At 46.2% G+C, this 25,076-nt stretch overlaps 3 protein-coding genes across 3 annotated transcripts; all 3 read left to right on the top strand.

Moving 5' to 3' along the window:
• Positions 1 to 18: 18 nt before the first annotated feature.
• On the top strand, positions 19 to 2,887 carry zcchc9 (zinc finger, CCHC domain containing 9). Its single transcript, XM_052050874.1, has 6 exons — positions 19 to 153; positions 672 to 1,062; positions 1,389 to 1,539; positions 1,630 to 1,722; positions 2,325 to 2,393; positions 2,673 to 2,887. Exons 2-6 carry the CDS (start codon positions 697 to 699, stop codon positions 2,783 to 2,785), a joined length of 792 nt encoding a protein of 263 aa, XP_051906834.1. The 5' UTR covers positions 19 to 153; positions 672 to 696; the 3' UTR covers positions 2,786 to 2,887.
• A 3,559-nt stretch (positions 2,888 to 6,446) lies between these two features.
• LOC127591047 (DNA repair protein XRCC4-like) lies at positions 6,447 to 14,569 on the top strand. Its single transcript, XM_052050829.1, has 8 exons — positions 6,447 to 6,612; positions 7,296 to 7,436; positions 7,675 to 7,865; positions 9,037 to 9,203; positions 9,815 to 9,946; positions 10,021 to 10,151; positions 11,553 to 11,682; positions 13,783 to 14,569. The coding sequence occupies exons 2-8, from the start codon at positions 7,298 to 7,300 to the stop codon at positions 13,880 to 13,882; spliced, it is 990 nt and encodes a 329-aa protein (XP_051906789.1). The 5' UTR covers positions 6,447 to 6,612; positions 7,296 to 7,297; the 3' UTR covers positions 13,883 to 14,569.
• Positions 14,570 to 14,729: 160 nt separating this feature from the next.
• On the top strand, positions 14,730 to 24,985 carry LOC127590932 (versican core protein-like). The gene is made up of 16 exons (XM_052050576.1): positions 14,730 to 14,869; positions 16,106 to 16,189; positions 16,300 to 16,668; positions 16,848 to 17,022; positions 17,116 to 17,243; positions 18,162 to 18,458; positions 20,160 to 20,657; positions 20,809 to 20,975; positions 21,187 to 21,970; positions 22,231 to 22,344; positions 22,435 to 22,548; positions 23,275 to 23,433; positions 23,502 to 23,584; positions 23,949 to 24,093; positions 24,165 to 24,347; positions 24,496 to 24,985. Exons 2-16 carry the CDS (start codon positions 16,117 to 16,119, stop codon positions 24,630 to 24,632), a joined length of 3,426 nt encoding a protein of 1,141 aa, XP_051906536.1. The 5' UTR covers positions 14,730 to 14,869; positions 16,106 to 16,116; the 3' UTR covers positions 24,633 to 24,985.
• Positions 24,986 to 25,076: the final 91 nt, after the last annotated feature.

Here is a 25,076-nt window from a genome sequence, read left to right as displayed (position 1 = left end):
TTTATTTTATTCGGAGGAAAGTAATCACTGCGCGTAACGTCCCCCGAACCAGAGGGTGGCGATGGAACGCCATTTTTGCCTCTTTTCTTTAAACAAGGAAAAAAAACTTCCGGGAAAGCAGCAACACATGGATGGAGCTTCAACTTTTTAAAGGTAATCTTGTATTTTTTTTTATGCTTGGCCAAAGGATGAATCAAACCGTCAATAATTGGTGTTTAATCTAAAGTAGTTGGTTGTAGTTGACAGCGGGGATGTGTCACGTTGCTGAATTCATGATAATGATGCGCGCTAACCGTCGAGCTAATATGGTAACAAACAGGGAACAGAGGTGGTCAGAATGTTATTTGAAATCGCCGTGAATGTGGTTATAACTTGACAAAACTGCACATTACATCGACAAACCATTCAGTGATTTGAGTAAAAACTTCAAGCACACAAACCTATTCGTACATTTGCTAACTCATTACTTGCCAAATTATCTTAAATTGGCTTGTATCTTAAAATTTAGCTTCCAACTCAAAGTCGGATGTTGGCGTCTCGTAACTCGAAAAAACACAAAGTGCTGCACTCGAACGTCAAGGCACCACTCGTCAAGGCACCACTATATGGGGGTCAGATGAGTTGTGTCAGCACGTCGACTCCTTTAATGAAGTTTGTTCTGTTTTGCTCAGCCCTTGACAGTTTGACGACGTCACCATGACGAGGTGGGCGCGGGCCAACAATGTCCACAAGCACAAGGAGGCCGAGGCCACCCCGTGGAGTCAGCTGAGGGCAGGAGGAAGAGGAGGACGAGGAGGAAGAGGGGGACCACCTCAAAGTAGCCACTCTCGAGGAACCCAACTGGGTGGCTCTGCGGTGAAGAAGGCCAACAGGAAGAAGAAGGAATACACAGACCAAGACGTCAATGGATTCCTCGAATTTCTGCAACAGAGCGGACAAACTCCAGCAACGACGACTTCCGGGCAGCAGGAGCTGCGTCGGGCGGTGGAGGTGGCCTTGAAGAAGGACCACAGGAGAGAAAACAGGAGGGTCAAGAGGCAGACAGATAAGAAGAACAAAATGGTGAGAGAAGTCAGAAAGGAACATGTTTGCATTGTTGTGACTAAAGGGCCTTTACTTCCCAAGATGAAGCACTTTCTGTATTTTCACGTTAGTTGTAAAGAAAATTCTGGAGAAGGAGATGCAAGTTAATGGTGTGAAAAAATTATGTCATGATCATTTGCTTCTTCTATAATAAGCAAAGCAGGTGCGAAATGCTAAAATAGTAAAAAATAAAGATTTTGGTGACGATTTGGAGGGTTTTATTCTACTTTTTACTCTCAGGTCATACCGCCCAGCTTTTTGTAACTCTGTGTTGTTCAATCAAGTTGTTTGATTTTTCTTTGCAGCTGTGCTTCAACTGCAGGAAGCCCGGCCACGGCCTGGCCGACTGTCCCGAAGCCGAGCACGACCATGAGATGGGTCGTGATATCTGCTACCGATGTGGCTCCACCGAGCACGAGATCCAGCGCTGCCGGGCCAAAGTGGACCCCGCCGTTGGTCAGGACACGCCCTCCCCGTCTCCTCCTCTTTCCTCTTAGTCCTCCTTTGGTAAATAACAAAAGTTGAATGCAACTTTTATTTTTGCAGGCGACTACCCCTACGCCAAGTGCTTCATTTGTGGCCAGACAGGACATTTGTCACGCTCCTGCCCTGACAATCCCAAAGGCCTCTACGCCCAAGGTACGGTTTTTACCCCGCTATGTCATGGTTCGACATACTCATCCTCTGTGTAGTGTAGAAGTTTAAGTTATTGTATTTGAGGAGTTTTTATCTGCTAACTGGGACATTGTATTTTTTTGTTGTTGTTGTTACTGTTTATATATATTTTTATTTTGGATGTTATTTCACTGTCAGCCACCAGATGGAAGCACAGTACTACATTAACAGTGGTCATCAACCTTTTAAACACTGAGAGATACTTTGTGGGTACTGATTAAAACGCAAAAGGTTAACGGTTTGATACACTCTGGTGAAATGCGTTCAAATTACCTTGATCGGTCTCGTATTAATAAAGAGTGAAATTCATCTATGTGAAGACACTGCACAAGATAATGATTTCTCAACATAATTACCAAAATGCATTCTGTATTGCATACCTTTGATGCATAACCGAGGTGAATGAAAATTAGTCTGTGACATGGTTGAAATTTGACATCTGTGCACAGTTGCGTTCATGCGATGACCTACATATGACACTCATTCGGTTTTTGAATTCTATCGCAGCTGGCCCTCATCGGGTCTCTGTGCGGACTCCCATTTTGACTTTCTTACTTGGTTCCCAGGTGGTAGCTGTCGAGTCTGCGGATCGGTGGAACATTTCCAGAAGGACTGTCCAGAACATCAAGCTTCCAGTGAGTCCAAAGCCGCCACCTAGTGGACTTTGGAACCTTACACGCTATTGTTCTCTGGGCTGGGGAAAAAGTTTGCTTTCAGGCAAGAGATGGGGGCGGGGTGGAAAGGAAGGAAAAATGGAACATGGGTGCAAGAGAAGAAAAAGGCTTTCATGCATATAGTCTTTTTTTAAACTACGCTACACAGTTTACACACAGTTCAGCAGCATTTAAAAATGCAGCTAGTGTTGAAATGTTGATTTGCAAAAGTGCTTCTCATTAAAATATTTTTTTTTGCAGGTCATACCCTAACTTTGGGCTGGTTGTCCAACAATATGAGCGCCGACCACGAGGACGTCCACGTTCCCATCATCAAGACCAAACCCAAGCAAAGCAAAGTGGTGGTCTTCTGATCATGCCGCCAAGGGAACGCTCCCCTTTTCTTCTCGGCTACTTTTTTCTCCCTCTGTCATTTTCTTTTCTTTGATTATGTGACGTAAATAATCTTTTCAATTAAAAAAAAAACATACGTTGTTTTTCTACCTCCTTTTGTAACGATTGTATTTATTTGATATCCATTGACTTGATCCTTAACTTTGTCTTGCTGTTGTAACATGAGAACTGTGTCACATGGCGGCGCTATCGTGCAGCCTGAAGTGAAAGTACTGAGAATTCAGGTTCAAGGTCATCGGGTGACATTGAAATGACATTAAAGTGTAATTTTAAGGATTAGGATTTAAATTGTGTTAGAGGTATGGTCTTGGATTATAATTAGCATTTAAGAGTAACGTTTTCCCGGGTGTGGACCCTGACGACAGGCCGGAGTTGAAGGCTCCGGGAAGCTTCACCCATCTCTTTTGGGTCAGTGTCAGTTTCAAAAAATTGGAATGGAATTGAAGATTATTATTAACAGTTGGGGTTAACGGCTAGGGTAAGTCTTAAGAATTAGGGTAAAAGGACATGACAGGGATTAGTGTAAGGGTTAGCTAGGCTTTAAGAGTTAAGGTGTGGTGAACTCTTGGTCATGCTACAATTAAGGTTGGGGGTACATGTTGAAGGGTCAGGTAAGGGTTATTTTTAGGTCTTGATGAGTGTCACTTTAAGGTTGAGGGGCACAAACATGCCATGTGTCTAAACACACACCAAGCAGTCCAAACAATGAAGAGTGAGCTGAACACTTTCATTTTCCAGAAATTTCCATGTGTGTTTGTTTGTGTGTGTTAGCATTTCGAAACAGAAGTTGTGACATCATTGATGATATGACGCTCAGACCTCCTGACAAGACTTTCCCAAACATAATTTAGTGCAGACGTTTACGTCTCATGAATGCTCACAAGAACAATAAGAACCTTGTGAAGTCAACTCAGGAAACAAAACTTCAGACTCCTGCTTCCAAATGATTACTGCGTGCGTGCGTGTGTGTGTGTGTGTGTGTGTGTGGTAAGACTAGCACAGAGGCTTCATTCACTGATGCCACCTGGTTGCACTTGGACATAAAAGAGGAAAAATTACCAGAAGAAAAAAAAAATGAGCGATGATGACGAGCATATTTTCTCAATGCAGCTATTGTATCACAATCAATATTGGCAACGCATGTTCAGGGACCCCACGAAGAAATTTGACCCTGATGTCACGTACTCTTGCAGGTAGCAACACTCCTAAACAAACTCTTATGTCACTTGACCTTGGGAGAGCCGTTGAGAAAACTGCGAAAAGGCCTGCAATGGTGACTTTAGCCTTCTTTTCTAGCATGCTCTGAAGTCTCTGCAGAAAGTAAAACATTACTTGAGTTAAATTGGTTCTAAGGGAGACAAAGCCCCGGCCGTTATTTACAAAGTAGAATGTTTAAGGGCATTTCAAAACTATACACGGTTAACATTTTGATGTCAAGGTTGTGACATTTAAACTAAAAAATGAATAAAAAAGACTTATTCTCTGTTACCAGGCAGTCTTGCAGTTTGACTTTCAGGATGATAAATATTTGGTTAAAATAATGTTAGTCGCCGGGGGGAGGGGGGGTGGTCAAATTGGGGAAATGTATGCATTTTCTCAAAGGATCTCAAATGGAAAAAAAATACACATAGACAGACAGTTCAAGAACCACAGCAACCACTTGATGAAATAAATTGGAGTAAATTCGATTAAATCTTTTTCAGGATACGATGGCCTATTTTGGATTTCCTGAAAACTAGGGATTTTGGACATGTGAGGATTTCGCCAACGAAATATGATGAAAACCGTACATTGTGAAAGTTTGTTACCGAAAAGCGATGGTGTAAATTTCCGATTCAATACTTTGCACAGATTAGGAAGAAAGTTGCAATTTCATGCAGACGACATTGCCACGACAACGCAACCTGCCAGTCTCTTTTTGGATTTTGAGAATTCTAATAAAAACACACTCCATGGACACTTTATTAGGTACACACAACTGTTTCTAAGACTTGTATTTTGACCAGCCAGGGGGTCCGAATGAGGAACTTGCCGAGACATGTCATCAGGCTGGGTTCCATAACAAACATCACTTAATCCTCACTCATCAGCAAGACCTCCCCCCAGCTGCAACCCCCAAGCGGTTCATGGACAAAACTAGGCCACCGCTGCTAGTAAACGCCAACATCCACCTTTATGGACTCGACTTTACAGGGAACTTTTCTGCTTTTTCAGCAGCGCTCTGCCAACATGTTGCTCAACTCAGGGAGATGAAAATGGAAAACCTCAGCTACTGACAGAGAGCAGAAACTGAAGGAGGTTCTGTTGGACCCGACAAGGCCTCGCGGGGAACTCCCGAGGTTCTAGTGACATTTCCCAGCTTGGCTTCTGTGTTCCATCATCCAAAGGTTAGAAGCCCAAAGAGAAACACTTTAATAATTGTCTTGCATCATAATAGCAATTGATTTCATTTTTCAATTTGATACTTTTGGGATGGTTAATAATGGACATGTTGGACTTTTTACTTGGGCACTATACTGCTTTTTCTGCGTGATCTATGTGCACTAATAGCCACTCACGGCCAACAACGAGGCGCTCTAGAGTTGCCATGCCAGCCTGAAGCTCATCTACATCTTTGATAATGGCCACAACTTGACCCTGGATCATAGTATTTCTTTTCCCATTATATTTTATAGGGGAAACAAGTTTTGTGATGGAAGCATTTGGACCTTGGAATGCATAGTTTTTATTTCCATTATTTGCTACGGGGGAAATGGTTTTGTAATAAATCAGAGGTTTGTGAACACATTTTTGACTTCTGGTCCCCCGAGTGTCGTCTCTGTGCAGAGTGGGCTTTTCCTTGCAGTCCCTGTCCATCTTTCCCCATTTTTGTGTAAATAATCACAATTTGCTGTCAGATTCTTGGACCCCACCATGAAAATGTGCTGCAATCCATCCGTGCTGTTGACAAGGGGCCTCCTGTGAGTGGCAATCACACATGTATTGCAAATGTGTGTGTTAACTTCATAGAGAGCAATAAAACGCAAGCAAGGATTCCTGGAAGGGACGCGTGTTTGCTCGAGTCTAGTCCCGAGCTGGTCCTGAGCTCATCCTAATCCCTTCATTTCCCTTCACAACGACATGTGGTAGGCAGCTTGTTGCCTTGGCCTCTAGGAGCAGGAAGTGAAACAAAACAACACATAGGAAGAATTCCCATCACTTATCGACTCATCATGTTCAACTTGTACTTCTGAATCACTGCAGTATTTTACGCAATAAGGAGACGTACAAGTAGCTTCTGCTGCTTTGTTTATGATCATGACTTTTGCTTTAGATGATTAATTAACAGAACACTCAAATACATTTAGACTTGTGTTGATGGTAAAAGACAATAGTCCTGTGATCATAACAAACTGAATACTATTTTATTTATTGTTATATTCTTATCTCACATTATGTTATTGTTTTTTTTAAACTTTATTAACAGATTGTACATGCGTATGAGAGAAATACAAATTAGATATCATATTCACCAAAAACATATTTTAAAGAAACATGATAATATGAACTATATTATATTCCTTTTCAAGTGATGTGACATTGCGTTATAGTTGTTGCTGATTTAAAGTATTGATGACGTAATGCGTTGTTTGTCGCTTGGCGATGACGTAATTTTGACTACCACAGCTGCGGAGTTATCGACCAGAAAAGACAAACGCGAAAGTTTTTTTCTCCATATACTGTAGACCAGAAACGTCACTTTTTGCCAGTTGGCAACGCGGAAACACAGACGAGTACGCTATAACAGGTACAAACTATTTAATGATGTGTGTCGGTGTTTTATTCGCTCATCTCACGGCACGCGGGCGTCGAAGCTGGCGGTGTTTACGTCTGCAAGCTAACAGCTTTAGCATCCAGCCAACAGCTGATAAAAGTCATTTTAAACAGCCCACAAACTGCTTCTCGTCAATTAGCAACAAGCTACCCGCTGTCAGCGGTTAGGTAGCGAAGACTCGTGCTAACAGCATAGCCAGGGAAAAGCTAAAGCTCTCCCACGAGTCCAACCGCTGGCGCGCTGGTGTTCTTATAAATACAGTAAATGTCACAAATTTACGCAGTGGAATGTCTCAGCGCGTGTTATGATAACGAGATTAACGTTTTGTCTTTCGCTTGACTGCTGCTGCTGTCATGTTTCCCTCCCTTTTTTCTAACTTGCCAGCTGCCGGATGTGACGTTTCATGAGGCACACGGGAAACAACAAATTTACCTTTAACAGTTTTATGTTATTAATAATCACTGAAAACTGATCGTCTTAATTATTTACCACAATTATTAGGAGACAGATACATATCAATATGCGACAGTTTGTCGAATTGATGATGTGCACTGTCTGATAGGCTGTCCTGACACCATAATAATAACACACACACACAAAAAAAAACAAGTGTTTCGTCTGGAACATGACAAATATATGACATATTCTGCCTACAGTGATGCACTCGACCATTAGGGAAATCCTCGTCTCATCGGAACCAGGCTCGTACTTCCTGCGTGTGGATGGGACTGGGCAGGGTTTGGCGTCTGGGTTCCACCTGCTGCTCAGCGATGGACGACGTGCTTGGAGAGGTGAAGGTAAAAATCATCAGTACTCAAAACGTTCACAAGTCTAGAACCTTATGAATTGTGAACTGTTCTACTCAAAAGCTCCACTGATCTCAAATCCAAAGCGATGCAAAGCTGACATCTGCAGGGATCTGTTAGTCATTACAACACTTTCAAAAGCTCGGTTTCAAGAGACAAGCTGAGCCGGCCTTTTGATAAACTGCAACGAACCGGTTGACGATTTTGACGACGACGGCGTTTGTTGCAGTGAGCGAGGCGTGTGTGTGCCAGGAGGCGGATGAGCTGGAGATGTCCAAGGACGAGTATGTCCACGACCTCCATGAGGCGCTGACGGCGATGGGAAACGCCGACTTGTACCGCTTCGCCCTGGTGCCGGCGTCACCCGATGATGGCGCAGCTCTCACGCTGACCTACGACAAAGTGCAGAAGGACATCTCGGTGAGCCCGGACTCCTGTGAGCGTCTGTGAATAAAGTTAATGAAAACGCTGCACTGGACAAATGGAGATATATATTAAAAAAAAAAGAAGCAAAATACAAACTAATAATGAAGACAGCATCAATCAAAAGTCAGCGTCTGTTTTATGACTGGATGCCATTGGATGGCGTTGCTCATGAGGCACTGGCTGCGTACGAATGGAAACAAGCGAGTTACTCCGTCGTCAGGCGACGTAAAACACAGCTGGGACGGTCTTGCGCTTCAGCGGACATCTGATGACGGACTACAAGTGGATCAAGACGTTACCAATGATTAAGAGGTCGAAGCTCTGTCCTTCCAAGTGACTTGCAACATAATGGAAAGTGCGGAGCGTCTTCTTGCTCCACAACAACAACAACAACAAACCCGTCGAGTCAGTCAGCGGCCGTGACCAAAGGTCTTTAGCAGTTTATGCAGCATTATGTAGGGATTTTTTATTGAAGTACATTATGTATTTGATGATATAAATATCCCTCTTCAATGGTACCATGAGATATGAGTGACCGAACTTTACATCATTCAGCCGATTTTTCAAAATTTAGGTTTTGACTTGCAAGCATAGTTTTTGATGAGCTGTGGCAGTGAATCAATTCACTTTGCAGCAAGCAACAATTCTGCCAAAAGAACTTTCAAGGTGCCGTTTATTTATTTATTTTAATTTTGCTACTCCCAGTAAAAAAGACACAAAGATAGCTCTTCCCTAATTAAGGCACTTTAGCTCAGTGTTAAACAATGCAAACGCTATAGCTGACCTGGCAAAATAACATCTGTGGCACAATACTTTACGCAGTCGACTATTTGACTTTGAATGGTCAGGCGACGTGTCAAGTCAGATGATGTTACAATATTCACATGCATTGATTATTCATCCTCTGCAAAGAACAACCATGATCACTACGAATGGCTACGTTTTGATTGGCAGCCCATTATCTATGCATGTCACGATCAAATATATTTTTTCCCGGATGATGAATTTTCCCAGAAACTATTGTGATCAATACAATACATTACAATATAATTCATCTTTATTTATATCGTGCTTTCACAACAGCCGCAGCTGTAACAAAGCGCTTTAGAGAACAGTTAACATAAAAAAACAAGGTACTAAATGTCTTCCTGTTTCCACGCTCCAGTTCAGGCTGGGCTCGGTGTCGCTGAGGCCTGTCCCGGAGCCGTCGGAGGCCGTCAGGGCTTTGTTGACTCACAGTCTGGAGAGAGGAACTTCTCTGGAGCAGCACAACCAGGAACTCCAGGAGCACAACCAACGGCTCCGACAAGAACATCAACGCATTATCGCAGAGTAAATAGGTGTCTTTGGTCAAACATATTGGACTGTCTCGAATCACCACGATAGTAATGAGCGCGTGAGCTGTTCATAAGCTCTGCAATACACCCGTCCGTGCTTGGGTTACTCACAGAGGACATCACAAGCAAGTGTTTGCCAACTAGGCTAACAAGCCTAGCTACACACGTAGATATAAGGTCATTGTTTTTCCCACGCTGGTTTCAGAAATTTGACACTACTCGGAAGCTAATCTGGCTGGAGGTTTTTTTTGCCACACGTAGATGATGATCTGTCACCAGCGGAATCAAGTGGTGTTAGTTTCAGTTCCTTTTGAAGTTGCAAATGTTGGCCAACAAAGTGACCACGCTAGCGTAACCAGGATGTCCACCTTAGCCGCTCAATGACCTGCTCGCGTCAGCATCACGAGAAACTTGGTGTTTCGTAGCTTAGTATGAAATAGTGAACTCCATCTATTGCGGTTGTGGGAAGTGGGAGTGCGCGTGTGTTCACATATTTTCAAGCTGAAACAATTAACCGCTTAACAACTCGTCAATTAGCAAATAAATCATCAATAAATAATTTTTTCGATTGTGTACTTTATTTATTGCTGATGTTTTGTTTTTCAGGCTAAAGCGCTACGCTAACGGGAAGGAGGACCTGGAGTCGGAGCTTTACTCTCGTTTCGTTCTGGTCCTCAACGAGAAGAAAGCCAAGATCCGCAGCCTACAGGAAACGCTGAAGGAGCTCCAGGAAGTCGGGTATGCTGATCTTTTCAAGTGCTCCGCACATTGTCACGAACAATCAGTGACTTTCGCTTTTGGGGCATGAGCAGTGAGACGCGCAAGAAGAATGACCCAGTCGAAGGAAACGAAGCGACCGAGGTGGAGGAGGAAGACGAGTATGGTGGCAGCACTGATGACGAGGGTGCCACGCCCACCCCGGATACCGTTGCACCTTCTCACGGTACAGTAGCTCAGTATTCATCTGAAGCTTTTCTCTGTTCATTACTACACTTAACTTCAAAATGACAATAATAGTGTTAGCCCGCTCTGGTTCTCAGTGGCACAATTAAAACTGACCATAATGGAGTGAAGGGCTTGGTAAATGTTTGGATGAACAAGTCACTAAATTCAAATCGACATTGCAATGTAGCAGAATGCAATTTTTGGAAAAAAAAAGTTTGCTCCATTGCGGTCACTCGGCCCTGCTTTATTTGTTTATTTTTGCTTGTACATCGTTGTCCACATAGCAAAATTGCTAAAGTCATTTTTCTGTATTTTTGGAAGACAATAATTTTTTTTTTTACAGCATACACTATTTTTTTAAATTAATATTGTAACAAAAACTTAAACGAGATGGGTGAACAAGTAAGAGAAAGGAAAAAGACCTGATTTAAAAAAAAATACTAATGTGTGTTCTAAAAATCTTGTTTTTTCTTGTTTTTCCAAAAATAGCGAGAAATGACGTGTGTGTGTGTGTGTGTGTGTGTGTGCGTGTGTGTGTGTGTGTGTGTGTGTGTGTGTGTGTTGGTGAAAAACAGGCGACATGACATACCTGCGCAATGATGTAAGTCGTCATGGCCGCCGGGCCTTGGCTGTTTACGCTGACGTCACGCCCCATGCAGTTGTAGACATTTTCCCCTTGTTTACCTTGTACGCAAACTTACACAACTCCGGCATACCTGTCATGAGCATGTTGAGCCCCTCCACACTTTTTCCACTTTCTCACACAGCACCCGACCCCCCCCCCCCCCCCCCCCCCCCCCGCCACTTGTCAGCCATGTTGGGCAAGACGTGTTGGTGGTGGAGTTGCCACGGTGACCAGAGCAAGGCCACTCGGACACATAGGAGGACATTTGTTCTTCTTTTTTTTTTTTTTTTTTATTGGTGTGCCAAAGAAAGACATCAGACTAAACATGCCAGACGAGCTGCTGGTGAAGATACACCAAAGATAGGTCGTCCTTAGCAGCCATGTCTGCTCAACGTTTTTTCCACCTGCAAGTTTAAATAAACACATGTATGGCTGGAGACCACCATATCATCATGCTTGAGGTCCAGGATGCTTTTTATTTTTTAATTTTTTATTTTTTTCTGTGATTTGGCTGTTTCTGTACGTCGGTAAAAGTGCCGCATGAAGCTACGAACAGGAAAACTCCTAGTTGGTTTTTCAACAAGAAATGAGGTGAAATGATAAACAGAGATGCATTTGTCAATGCATGGATAAAAGATGCGGTGTCCAACAGCAAAGGGTTTGAAAAATAAAAAAATAAGCACATACTGTGATTCCCAAATGACGCCCCCCCGTTCTCCTTTTCGTGACATGATTGACAGTATAAAAATGTGATGATGTGTCTGCTCTTTTCAGAGGTACGGCCGTGCTCTCCTAGCCCATTGGACGACAGCCTGAGTGACCTCACGGATGTGGCGCCCAGTCGAAAACGGCGTTTGCGTCACCTGGGAGCCTCGGATGCGGCCTTAAAGCGAGCGCACGCAAGGTAGAGGCGTTTTGGGGGGGGGGCTCATAATAAGCAGCTTTTGGCACCAGGTCAACTTGTGCCATTGCACGAGAAGCCTAAGTGTCCTCATCAAACACTTTATGAGGAACGTTTAAATGTAAGGCGATGTGCTCGCTGATCCCTCTGCAACGTTCAACTCAAACGAGGCATTTTACAAGCTTGAAACCTCTCAAATGTGCCTGAAAGCTTTTCTTTGAAAAACATCTGAACCACCGCCATCCAACAGCAGCCCCTAGCAAATAAATTGTCAATCAATTATTCAGCTGTATCATTTTAATCATATGCACAGGAAACACAAAATACCTCAACCAACCCAGATGCTGTTCAGTCCATCTGGTCTGGTTCTGGCTTGTGTCTCTGACCTGTCTGTTGTCCGCTTCAGATGTTATGTAAGACGCTGTCGCGGACCTCCTGATATTCTCATAGAGGAAGCGGCCGTGACAGCCCCTTCAAAGATGGCTTCCGGCCGCGGCAGATAATCACTACAAGACGCGAGAGCTCGCCTTCACCGTGCAAAATCTCTGATTTTGTTACTGGTACGCTGGTGCCATTCTTATATCAAATCAAGTTTCCTCATTTAAATGAATTGAAATGCCATGAGTCCGTTCCAGCCACACGTTCTGTTAGTAATTCTTCGCTACCTGCCGTTTTCAGTGTATATGGACAGCAGTTTTTGAGTATTTTGACTAGAGACTGAAAAAATGTTTGTCTGCAAACCCCACACACACACACACCATCCGATACCGTTTCCAGTGGCAGTATAACACACTTTCAAATTGATCTCTCATCAGCGGTCAGAATTTTAAAAAAGGCCGATGCAAATATGCTTCAAAATAACAACTATAACAAGTGCCCCGGTCGATAATCGGTCCATCCCTAATACACACTACAGCATATTGTGACCAATAGTCATATAGAGAATGAGGGACAAATGGCAAAAACATGCATCTCATTGTCCCCCATTATAATTACATTGGAAATGTGAGCATCTGCACCTTGCCAGCGTTTTCATTTTCGATTGGCGTTTGTCTGTTCTTCACGTTCTGTAACAATTACAAATAACCCATTACTTCATAAAAGGACTTAAGAACGCAGGTTACCGCTTTAGTTCTTCTAGTTTCTTTTCTGGTCAGTTACGTTTGACGCGGAAGAACAAGCCCATCATAACGCTTTTTGTTTGTATTATTATTATTATTAAGTTTTGGAAAGTCTTCCCAAGACTTATTGTGTCAGTGGAAGATCGAGTAAATTGAATACAGTCACACTGCTTTGTGTTGACTTGGATGTGCGTGTGTGTGGTCAATACAGAGAGGGAAAAATGCATTTGGCTTGCAGAACCCTCGGAACCATCCAGATGGTTTCGGTGGGCGGGTGACTGGCTTGAGTTTTTAAGTGCGTAATTGCGCAACGTGGTGGGGGGGCTTCCCAGTGTCCCTGACTGGGCTTAACCTCATCCCTCGCCTGCCCCCCGGTGAACACATCTCCTGTTTCCTGCTAACTGGTCCCAGCAGCGAGCTGATGTTCTGCTTGTTCGACCACACTGCAAGTTGCCACGGCGCTCGATTGCCGATTTTGCTAATCAGCGATGATGTCATCAACTAGCGAGGGACCATGGGGGTTATTGTCATGAGTTTGCAGCCGTCCACTGTGTACTACTTTCTGAGTGTGATACCCTCACATTTGGGAAAGGCGGGCCACAGTCTCCAATGTACTTTTATCAAACGCCACATGAAGACACTTCTTACCCAGCCCTGCTGTCGGCCACAGCTCACCGCCAGACGCTCCCGTGCCCGCTCATCAGTGTCGTGCAGAATGCCACCGGGCCCCCGCCTCTTAGAGGCACATGCATCCTAACTATAGTGTGTTCGCTGAACAAGCGCGCGTAGTGCATTCATCCATCCATCTGCTCCTGGTTCATTAGTCGCTGGCGCACACTCGCCAGGTCTCCAGTTGTCCATGTGTTTGCAGTTTTGCCACTTGTGAACCACATGATCCACTTCCTGTCTCAACAGGAAATGGCTGTTGTAAACTGGACTCATTAGTCCACTGATCTGCTCTCTTTGCGTGTGTGCGTGGCAGGAGTGATTCCCCGGCAGCAACCAATCAGCAAAAGTCGCCACCGCAGCGGCGGCGGGATGTGTCGGCATCGGAAGCCGATGACCTTTTCGAGGACTTCTGACTCCTACAAGATGAAGAAAAAGACACAATTTTGGTGACATCCATCCAGGGCATTGCCCTGCTGTTTGACTAGGGTGGGGCGCGGTTCCACAGAAGATGGGCCCTGGGACTGTGTGGACCAGAGGAAAGGCATCTCCAGCATGCTTGTCCTAACTTCTTCCACCATCCAGGATGATTGCCGCAACATCCACGCTTTAAAACTTGAAGCAACATAATGCCACACGGCTCACGCAGAGTCAAAAAGAGGCGGAGTTTTGTCTTTTTCTCAGACTCTTTGCAACACTTACAACTGATTCATCATGCGTAAAAGTAACAAACGATGTCCGAAATGTGAAGTTGACAAAATTGCCTTTGCAACATTGTTATCAACACGTTTTTTTATCAACACATTTTTGCCAAATTGTGAAGAACAACCCCATTTAGCAAAGAAACACAATAGACACACTGTATTTTAATCCCTTATATTAATCGTTGAAAGTGTATCAACGATGATCCCAAAATGTTGGAACATCATAAAAATTCATCCATTGACATGAAGAAGAAATTATTATCACTTCAACATACTTCCTTGACACCAATTACTACTTTTGTGTTTATCAGGACTTTGGCACCATCTTGGGGCAAAAGAGCAAAATGTGTATTGTATTTTAGTGAACATACATAAACATGATCCTGGATCCCCCTTGAGTGGCTACACAGTAGTGTTTTTTTTTGGGGGGGGGGGGGTTGAACTGTGATGTCTCCATAGTAATAAAATAAAAAGTGGAATGGCCCTTTAACCTGTTTTCATCACCACCCTCTCACTTGTTCGTCCCGCCTCCATTGACTGGGTGGTGCTTGCGTGCTCCTCCTGTGGCTCACTTGTGGTCTTGAAGTTCATTAGGAGTCGCTGCGGCTCTCAGCGGACGAAGACTTGGTCAGCGTCCTCGCTCCTGACCGCATCTACTCTACCACATTGTGGACCAAACTGCTTGTCAACCTCCTGAAGGTGAGTCCGCTTGGGATCCTTCTGCTTTTTTGGAGGCATCCTCAACTGGGCTCCTTTTGGGTCTCCTTTTCAATTGAAGAACTTGAGTATCATTTTTGAGCTGAACCCAACAAATGTGAACATTTAAACAGCAATTTTTTTTCCTACCTTGATTTTGCTTAATGTGTTGTACTGTATTTGGCGGGATGAACTTTTCCAGCCCACATGCAGCAACTCCCCAAAGATGCATTTGGCACCCTAGCAGAACGCAAAAAATTGGCCGGACCAGGAAAACATAGAAAGTGCCAGATGTACGCACTGCAACATGAATTTGGTGCATATTTTTGTAGAATGGCCTGCACTGGAGTCAAGTGTTCCCTCAGATTCTCACCTTCTGAGGACTTGTTCATCCATGAATAATAAAATAATGTTGAGGGAGCTCCCACCTATTCGGCATTCAACTTTTGCAATATTGTTTTTCTTGGGGGGTTGATAACGTGTCTTCCATCATTTGCTGACAACTCACCTTTTCGATGTTTATCTGCTCAGGACAAAGCAATAAAAATAGTAATTTGGTGTTTGGTGTCATGGAACTATGTTGAGGTGAATCAAGGGGGTTAATTTCGATACAAAGTAGGCGGTTTGATACCAGCTTGCAGCAGCTTTGTGCCAAGGAATCGTGTTGACATGAGTTGAGGAGCTTCAATTGGACAAAAATTAATGCTTTGCTACCATCTTGAGGCAGCCTGTTGCTATGGAACTATTTTGGAGTGAGTCCAGTTAATGCTTTTTTTTGCCATCTTGTGGAATCTTGGAGTCCAGTCCAAACTGGTCTTTTGCAACTATTTTCTGGCATCTTGGTGCCAAGGAGTTATGTTTATGTGAATTGAGGCGCTTCAGTTTGTGAAAGTAGAACCTTGCTTTGCTGCCATCTTGCAGCATTATGATGTCCAGGAGCTAAGTTGAAGTTGTTTAATTTAGACAAAAGTAGTTTATTTATTGCAATCTTGTGATTTCTATTATGTGTAGCTAAAAAAGGTTTGTATATATTTATAGATCCCACAAGGTAGGGTTAAGCCCTTTTTTTACATTAAACAAGGCTATGGCCTGACTATATGAAGCTCCTCCACTAACTTCAAAATAGTTCCTGCTCCCCAAGATGGTGGCAATTTTTAAAAATGTATTTATTTTTTACATTAGACCGACCCATCTAGCAACCAAAAGTACAACGTGGTTCTTTCAACTGTGTGTTTTCAGGGTGGTTGGAAATGGTTCTGCGCGCTTCAGTCCTGACCATCCTGCTGCCTCTGTTGTGCGCGTCTTCTGCTTGGCCGCAAGCAGGTGACGTTTGTTTTCATATTAATGGGAACAATAACTGAGTGTGGAAAGTCACTAGCCTTTGTTATTGACGCCACACTAATTCTTAGTAAAAGTGCGTGTTGGCGTTGCAGCGGCTTCCCACGCAGGAATGGACAAGATGGAGGACACCTGGCGGGTGGAAGGCTCATTGGCGGACACGGCCTTGCTGCCCTGCAAATTGCCAATGGCGCTGTCTGCGCCCGCCGCCGATGAGCAGCTGAGGGTAAAGTGGACTCGCGTCGAGGCCGGCACAGAGAAGGTGGTACTGGTGGCCCAAGGCGGCGCCGTCAAGGTGGGCCAGGACTTCATGGGCCGCGTGTCGTTGCCCAGTGATGCGCCTGAGATGGGCGAGGCAGCACTCGCCGTCACTGGGCTGCGGGCGAGTGACGCCGGACGCTACAAATGCGAGGTCACGCAAGGGATGGAGGACAGACGCAGCAGCGCCATCCTCAGCGTCAGAGGTGAGTCTGTGTGACCATCCCAAAGTGTTTCATCCTTGTGATTTGAAAATTACAGTCTACTCCATCCCGATTTTGATCAATTGTTCAGAGTACAATGTATCCATTTTTTAAACTCAAATGTGGGCCTTAGTACAAAAGTGTGCACACCCTTTGGTGTGTGGTTGTGTGGCGTCCATCAGGTGTGGTGTTCCATTACCGGGCCAACACCAGCCGCTATTCCTTGGACTTCTCGGCCGCAGCGGAAGCTTGTCTCTCGGTGGACGCCGCCATCGCCACGCCGGAGCAGCTGACGGCCGCCTTCCACGACGGGCTGGACCACTGCGATGCGGGCTGGCTCGCCGACCGCAGTGTCAGGTGGCCCGCTGATGGCGTGCTGGCAAATTGTTGATGCAAGCGGACCATCTACGATGTAGGCCGCAATATAATGTGCGTGCATTGTTCTTCCAGATATCCAATCACACAACCTCGTCCGGGCTGCGAAGGCGATTTGAAGAGTCGACCCGGCGTGAGGACGTACGGCGTCCAATTAGCCACTGAGAAATATGACGTCTTTTGCTACGTTGAGAAGCTAGACGGTAATGCAACTGAATATGTTTGAAACCCTTTCAAACCTGAGTATTCGTACTAAATGTGGATATATCCCCAGCCGAAGACCATAATCATCTTTGTCATTTTTCAACAGTAGCAACGTCTTGGTAACTCGTAAAGTTATATTTCCAATATAGGTTCAACCAGTTTACGAAATATAAAGTACATTAAAGTACAGTAAATGAGCTCAGCTTCCTGTTGTATTTTTTTCAGGGGTATGTTTTTGAATCAAAACGAGATTTTGCAAACATTCGCTTTTATTTTGAAAAACAATAATCCTCATCTTTGCCCAATTTCTGACGGATGTTGAAAACATGACCAAACCGGTGACTGAATCAAAATCAATTTGTTAATTTAAAATAATTTCCTGAGCTTGAACAAACGGATGGAAATTAAAACGTGTTCTTTTTGGTCCCATTCATGTATTGAAAAAAAAATATTATATTAAAATATTTAATTGTAGCCCTGTTGTATTGAAACAAAAACCCCAACCTAAATCCATTTGATGACTGTACCAAGTAAAAAAATGACAATTTCAGTTCTGTTCAATTGTCAAGCAATAATAAGACTTCCGTCATTTGTTAGTTGTTCTACTTTTCTGTTGTCCACGCAGCGTAACAAAAACCCAAAACTTGCAGCCAAGACGCTCCGTAACGGCATACAAAGATGCTGGATGGAATGGAATGCCAATGGAAATGTATGCCAGCAACGTATTTTCTCAGCATCAATTACTACTTTGGCGGCATTTTGTGGCGTTACAGAAAGAGCGACGCTTCACTCTGTTTATACGTAGCTGAAGTATAGCCGACGTTAATAATCAGCGGATGTTCAAATCCGTAGGTGTAAATGTCACGTTTGATACCTCTTGACTGATCTGGTGTTGTTGGTGTTTACACGACCATCAGGGGAAGTCTTCTACCCGCCGTCCATCAGCGGCAAGCTAACCCTGCAGGAGGCGGCGGCCGAGTGTCGGAAACACGACGCGGTGCTGGCGTCGCCCGGGCAATTGTTCGCCGCTTGGGCGGCGGGGCTGAACCAATGCGACTTCGGCTGGCTGTCGGACGGCAGCGTCCGCTACCCCATCAATACCCCCTTGCCGCAGTGCGGCGGAGGCCAGCTGGGGGTCCGCACGCTCTACAAGTACGAGAACCAGACGGGGTACCCGGACCCAGAGGACAGGCACGGAGGGTACTGCTTCAAAGGTCAGCATTTCACTTCTTTCAGCTCTTCAGCAGATGTCACATTCTCACTTGTTGTCCATTTAGTCTTTTGTGTGTCTAAAGTCGGAATACGCTGCGTCACAACTGGTGAACGTTTTTGCTTTCTCTGTCAAAAAGTTAAAGCATTGAATGCTAAAACGATTTTAGCGTTGTCGCAGATTGGTGTGACAAAACGTGTCGCTTTGTGTGTCAAGTTGTAGCTAAATGGCAGGGTGCGACGTTAATGATGGCCTGATGGCCTAGCGCCGCACGTGACTGCTGATGCCGGTACAACAAATGTCATTAATAAGTGTGATGAAAATATGTTTTTGCTTTTTGAATAACTGATATCCATTTTTTTTTGTTTTATCCCCTTACATCGATCAATCATATTTGCTCTTTTTACCACGCTGTGGACATTCCATGGCAATTGGAAGCTTTGCATGTCGGAAATCAGCTTTGTGTGTCACGAGTCAAAGCAGCTTTGCGCGACACGTTTGCGTAACAAGACAACGCAACATCTGCGCCGCGCGGTTTGAAAGTGACAAAAAAGAGCGAAGAGTAAAAAGGTTAGTGTGTTTGTATGCGCTGGCGGTGTTTGAGAGGGGAAAACCCAAATGTTTCTCGCTAAGACAAACACAACGTGTCTCTAATGGGTCACAGCTGGACGGGGCCCAGACACACAGAGCAGAACGGAATTGGCGCTGCGTCACTGACAAGCTATGAAAGTTGTGACGTCGCAAGTGGTAATTGTAACCAGTCGCTCACATCCAGGACCCGCTGAACCAAGTGACAGGTTCCGCTTCTGGTTCTGGGCCTGAATGCGACGCGGCAACGCGAGAGGAGACTTGGCCTGCCAAACGCATGACATCATAGCTGGGCGGGTCTGCTCGCGACATCCTCGGTCAGCTCAAGAGCAGAATTTGAAGCGCACAGCAGGTCACAAGTCCGAAAGGATCACATGACACAACTCTAAAATCACTCATCACGGCCACCTTTGACCTTTACTCAAATACTACATGACAATGTCGCTCATCAGCAATTCTTTGGATACCCACTTGAACCCTTCCAGGGACGACGGTTATTACAGTGGACAGATTCTCATGTTATCGGGTTACAGGGCGTGCGAAAGCGTTAATTCAACGTAACTCATCTCTATTTAGTTTCACTCAATTTATTTTCATTTCACCTAATGCAAACAGCTTTCCATTTTTGTCCTTTTACGGACCGACTGCAAGCAGCAGCACGGTGACGTTAGCGTTACTAAGAAAGCAACGCTAGTCGTTTTTGTTTTCGCCTTCAGTTTGATATGAGAGTCCTGCGTAAAAGCCAAAACTTGTCAGCCTCGATTCTTAACGGGACCCGTCATGACGTTATTTCTTCCAGCAGAAACATGCGGCCAGCCTGCTGGCAGCCATCTTTGCTATCGTTCATCAACACTGTTAAGGTGAACGTGAGCTAACGTGTCAGGAACATAAACATTCCAGTTGACTTTGACTGATGTCATCGGGGGTTCTGGTCCTGGCCAACGTCACGGCTTTTCAACACCTTTTTCCAATTTCTCTTTTGCGGATATTTTAGTTTTTTTTGTAAATATTTTCGCATGAAATCAAACGATCACTTGGTAAACAAATAAGCGCAGCATACATCACATTTGGGTTTATTTTGAAGTTGCATTCCCCTGTTCCTCTTGCTCTTCTGCAGTCAAGCTTCCAGAAGCGACGCTAACGAGTCCAACCAGCACCGGAGTGGTACTGCAACCCAGCGCTACTAACGCTCAGCACACTTCACCCGCATCCCACCCAGTGACATCCGAGCTTCAAACCAATCCCGTCACTCCTCCAGCGTCGCACGATGATGATGTCATCACAGAGAAGCATCCGACACAGCTGGAGTCGTCGTTTTTCACCACCGCGTCGGCCCTCCACACTACACACGGGATATCGGGCGGCGGCGAGTCTGACAGCAGCGACGAAGACTCGCCGAGCGGCGCCGACCCAGAAGCAAAAGGCGTCACTCCAGCGCCGCTTTTCCCCGACGGGAGCGTCACACATAAAACAGCCTTGGTTTTTAAAGAGGAAGCTTCGCCCGGGAGCTTCAGTGTCGACCAATCGGTGGCTCTACCCGCCGGCGAGGGCGGGTCCACGGCCAGGCCGCCGCTCCACGTCATCATCGTCAACGTGCATGACAAAAATCAATCAGGTACACCTTGATGACTAAACTAATCTTTCTTTTCTTTTTTTTTCGATCAGCAAAGTGGGAAAAATAGATTAGCAGTAAACTAAACAATAACTTTCAATGTCCATGAGCAACATTGGCAACTCAGTTTCCCGGTTTCCTGCTTTCCTTTCAGTCGATCGCATCCTTCAGCTCCTCAACTCGCCCGCGGGCGATGCTGTCGTCTTCCCGCAAATCACCGACCTCACTCAGTCGATCGGCGAGCTAGTCCACGGCAGCGGGGACCCCGATGCCGCAGAAGCGCCGTTGCAGGCCATCAGCTTCATCAACGGGAAACACAAAGTAGGAATGTCACTTGTGTTTTGAGATTTGGCCTTCAAATAAACTCTTTTTGTTCACCCCCACAAAACTTGATTTTAGCCATTTTTTTACCCCCTTTGCGTATTCAAAAATGCAAGTGACAATTACATGTTGGTTTTTCAAGTTTTTTTCCTCCAGGCTCATTTCTTGTCATCACTTGACAGTGTTTTGAAGTCGAGATTTCTTACATCAGGTGACGTTGGACGCGCGGCCGCCGGAGGAGGCGCGAGGGGATCAGTTTGAGACCGCCGCCCCCATTCGGGTGTCGGAGGAAGAGGCAAGCGTGATGCCGTTTGACTACGACGCCTTTGGGGAGGAGCCCGCTGGGGGTCCAGTGACGGACGGTCGCCATCGAGACTTTCTTTCTTACTTCTCAACGCCAGCATCACCGACAAGGACCCCCAGCCCCTCCCCCTCGTCCAGGGACACCACCAGGGAAGACAACGGCCTTGCCGGCACCCTCGACGCGTCGCCCGTCAGTACCAACGAGATGGAACTCGGAGGCTCCGAGGGTCCCTCGTTCGCCTCGGAAACTGAGACACGGGAAGCCAATGTCCCCACAAAGGATGACGAGGGGTCCACATCCGGCCGAGACCACGGCGAGATGGAGGAGGAGCCAGCCGCGCTGGCACCCATGCCCCCCGCCCCTGGCGGCTTGAGTGGCGAGCAGCTGTCAGGAAACGGGGAGGCTCAGCCGAACCCTCAGCCCGCCAACCTGCACCAAGAGGAGTCCACGCCATCCTTTACGGCCCAACAAAAACTCTCCACCGTCACTCCACCCTCGCACACCGTCAGTAACCACGCCGTCCCCCAGTGGGCGCTGAGCCTTGACTCGGCCGCCAACCCAACCCTGCCGGAAGACTTCCTGGACCACGACAGCAAGATGACTCCCCAGCTGGTGGAGTCGCAGCTCCCCTGGCCCGAAGAGACCATGGACCAGCCTGACCTGCTGGAGGCCACTTTTATCAATGTCACAGGTACAGCGACCCTCAATTATTTTAACGCCCCCCATTTCCATGACAGGATTATCATGTCTAAAGAGTCAAAATCTGTAAATAAACTTTTTGGGAGGGCCTCCTTCAAAATAATGTGCCAGTCGAAACTTAGGATGACTTTTTGCAACGGTGCTAAATGTAGCATCAGGAAGAATCGTTCAAATATTTTGTCGTGTCTCCATCGTACCTCGTGGCGATGACATGTCATGATGCCACGTTATGATGATGTCACACAACCACAGACATCCAGCCGTGCTCTGTGAACGTCTGTCAAAATGGCGGCTCCTGCTACCGGAGAGGCTCAGAGAGGGTGTGCGCGTGTGCACCGGGATACACCGGGGGGCGCTGTCAAACAGGTGAGCCTTTTTAACCTGGGGATGACGGGCCGACCCCAAGGCCAATCGGCGGCCTATGGGAATAACAATAATGTTCTTTTTGTCTCTCAGACGTTGACGAGTGCCAGTCCAACCCATGTCTCAACGGCGCCACCTGCCTGGACGCAGTCAACGGCTTCTCCTGCCTGTGCCTGCCAAGCTATACCGGAAAGCTGTGCGAACAAGGTCAGCTCTAGCATTAGCATTAGCATTAGCACGTGAGGACAACAAGGCAGAGCATGTACTGTGTATATGTGTGTGTGGGGGTGGGGGGGGGTATGTATGCATGTGAGAGACAGAGAGATCCTTAGAAAGTATCGTGCTGTACAAGTAGGTGTATGCGTGTGTTCAGCGCAATTGGCGAGGGTCTTGGGGTGTTTTGCTCGTCAGCTGCGGTCAGGCGTGGTCCCCTCGAAGATGGCTCCCGCCTCCATTTTTGGAGTGTGAGTCAACAGCACCGACGTCCTCTCAGGGCTCACGTTTCCCTCTATATGAACTCTAAATATCTGAAGCCCCCGACTCCCAAGAATCCAATCCAATATATCCTGGTTTATGTAGCGCTTTCACAACGGGAAAAGAAGTCGAAACATCGAAAGCCCCCCAACTTCATGTTTAATCAATCGTGACAGTCCTTTGAAGAACTTGTCCAGCTGATTATTGTCTTTCACAGTGATTCACTCTGGTGGAATGCGATGGGAACAAGATAGCTCAAACTTTGTGCGCATGTGACAAACCCTAATTGATCTCGTCTAGATTGCATTTATTCAACGAGAGGTGTTAAATTGAATGGATGCTGGCTTTAAAAGTTAGACAAACACAAACCGGATACTGTGAGCTCAGGGTGCTTGGGTGGCATTGAGGGCGTGAACGTTTCCTCGCGGTTCCTCATCACGTCTTGTCCCGCTCCCGCAGACACGGCGTCGTGCAGCTCAGGCTGGCACAAGTTCCACTCTCACTGCTACAAACATTTCCCCCAACGTCGCACTTGGGACGCGGCCGAGCGGGAGTGCCGCCTTCATGGCGCTCACCTGGCAAGCATCCTGTCACTGGAAGAGCAACTCTTCGTCAATCGTGAGTCACGCCGGCCCACACTAAAACTTTTTACGCTCCGTCCCGGAACTTGGACTTGATGTGTGCAGGTTTGGTCGACGACTACCAGTGGATCGGCCTCAACGACAAAATGTTTGAGGGAGACTTCCGCTGGAGCGACCACAATCCGATGGTGAGTTTCGTCAGCATGTGGCGGCTCCTAGATGGAAATCCGCGGGATAAGTTGCGTTGTTCCTCTTACAAGACGGAGTTGAAACAAAGCAAGTGATGCTCTCATCATGCCTGAATGTCTCACTAGTGCCATCCTATGTTTACTCGGCGTACTGCAAGTTGTCGAGTGACGTTCAAGGTTGCCCACTTTGACTCCAGGTCAAAAATGGATTATCATGCCCTCTGCTTTGATCGGTACCTTAGTTGTCATTCATGTTAAAAACAAGTCATGGTGTGTGAAAGGCTGAATGACGCACATGAAATTATTAGGAACTGCTGAGCAAGGATGACAATGATGCCGATGGCGTTGAACTGTGCGTGCGCAGCAATACGAGCACTGGCGTCCCTACCAGCCCGACAGTTTCTTTGAGAGGGGCGAAGACTGCGTAGTCCTCATCTGGCACGCCGGCGGCCAGTGGAACGACGTCCCGTGCAATTACCACCTGGGCTTCACCTGCAAGAAAGGCACAGGTGGGACGTCTCCGCCTTTCGCTATCCTCCGCCAACCCCGCCTCACCATCTCAATTAACTCTCCCTCGCAGTGTCATGCGGGCCGCCACCAGCCGTGAGGGACGCCCGCGTGTTCGGCGCCCCGCGCTCCCGCTACGAGGTCAACGCCTTGACGCGCTACCACTGCAAGGCGGGCTTCATCCAGAAGCAGACGCCCACCATCCGCTGCCGTCCCGATGGGCGATGGGACGTCCCCAAAGTCATCTGCATCAGCCGTGAGTTACCCCCTCCCCCGCCGACCGCCTTCTCAGCCTGTTTCCTGCCTCAACTTCAAAAAATGCACCCACCTCCACATTTTCGATTTTGGAAATATCCTGCATTCTCGTTGTCTTAGCAACAGCGGTCATTTGTACTTCCTCTTAGCGGCCACCTATCGCTTGCAACTTTCGGCCGTCACCCACCGCCACGTCCACCACGCAACCAGTCACCATGGCGATCGGCGGCAGAACTACGACGGCCAGCAGAGCTTCTTGAACCCTCTGCTGGATCTGGAACGATGACTTTTCACACATGGCTCCTTTGAGAGGCTCGCTCCAGTGCACTTCGGGATGGCGCCTTTTGCGACTTTGATTTTGACTCCCAGGAATCCTGCGAGGCGCGAGACGAGCCACCCGAGGCCCCACGTCAACCAATCAGCCGCCGCCGAGGAGACAGCCCACTCACGCGCCTGCTGTGTAAATTTCATTTGAAAGTTGCCGACAATGTTTTGTTTTGTGATATAAAGGATATGAAGCCATCCAAATTTAACTTATTATGACTGTGACATGTGAATAATGATGCAAGATGTTAACCTTTCACTGAGATGCATGGCTAGAAATCTGCAAGTGCGACGTCAATAAAGTTATAACATGAATTTCTGGCTCTGCTTTTCATTACCACACAAATTGGGAAGAAGAACCGCCATTATCAGAATATTCATAGAATCGGTTATTCTATTGGATAAT

Source organism: Hippocampus zosterae, chromosome 18, assembly GCF_025434085.1.
Source record: "Hippocampus zosterae strain Florida chromosome 18, ASM2543408v3, whole genome shotgun sequence".
NCBI lineage: Eukaryota > Metazoa > Chordata > Actinopteri > Syngnathiformes > Syngnathidae > Hippocampus > Hippocampus zosterae.
The sequence above is the reverse complement of the archived record's forward strand: the minus strand, read 5'-3'. Positions and strand labels throughout refer to the sequence as shown.

What these genes read in the sequence shown, in the direction of transcription:
- zcchc9 (XM_052050874.1), top strand. Translation starts at nt 697, where the DNA reads ATGACGAGGTGGGCGCGGGCCAACAATGTCCACAAGCACAAGGAGGCC. An exon ending in CAAAGTGGACCCCGCCGTTG is followed by an intron (nt 1,540 to 1,629) that starts GTCAGGACACGC and finishes TTATTTTTGCAG; the next exon opens with GCGACTACCCCTACGCCAAG. An exon ending in CAAAGGCCTCTACGCCCAAG is followed by an intron (nt 1,723 to 2,324) that starts GTACGGTTTTTA and finishes CTTGGTTCCCAG; the next exon opens with GTGGTAGCTGTCGAGTCTGC.
- LOC127591047 (XM_052050829.1), top strand. Translation starts at nt 7,298, where the DNA reads ATGCACTCGACCATTAGGGAAATCCTCGTCTCATCGGAACCAGGCTCG. An exon ending in AAGTGCAGAAGGACATCTCG is followed by an intron (nt 7,866 to 9,036) that starts GTGAGCCCGGAC and finishes TCCACGCTCCAG; the next exon opens with TTCAGGCTGGGCTCGGTGTC. An exon ending in TTAAAGCGAGCGCACGCAAG is followed by an intron (nt 11,683 to 13,782) that starts GTAGAGGCGTTT and finishes TGTGCGTGGCAG; the next exon opens with GAGTGATTCCCCGGCAGCAA.
- LOC127590932 (XM_052050576.1), top strand. Translation starts at nt 16,117, where the DNA reads ATGGTTCTGCGCGCTTCAGTCCTGACCATCCTGCTGCCTCTGTTGTGC. An exon ending in CGGGGGGCGCTGTCAAACAG is followed by an intron (nt 22,345 to 22,434) that starts GTGAGCCTTTTT and finishes TTTGTCTCTCAG; the next exon opens with ACGTTGACGAGTGCCAGTCC. An exon ending in CACCTGCAAGAAAGGCACAG is followed by an intron (nt 24,094 to 24,164) that starts GTGGGACGTCTC and finishes TCTCCCTCGCAG; the next exon opens with TGTCATGCGGGCCGCCACCA.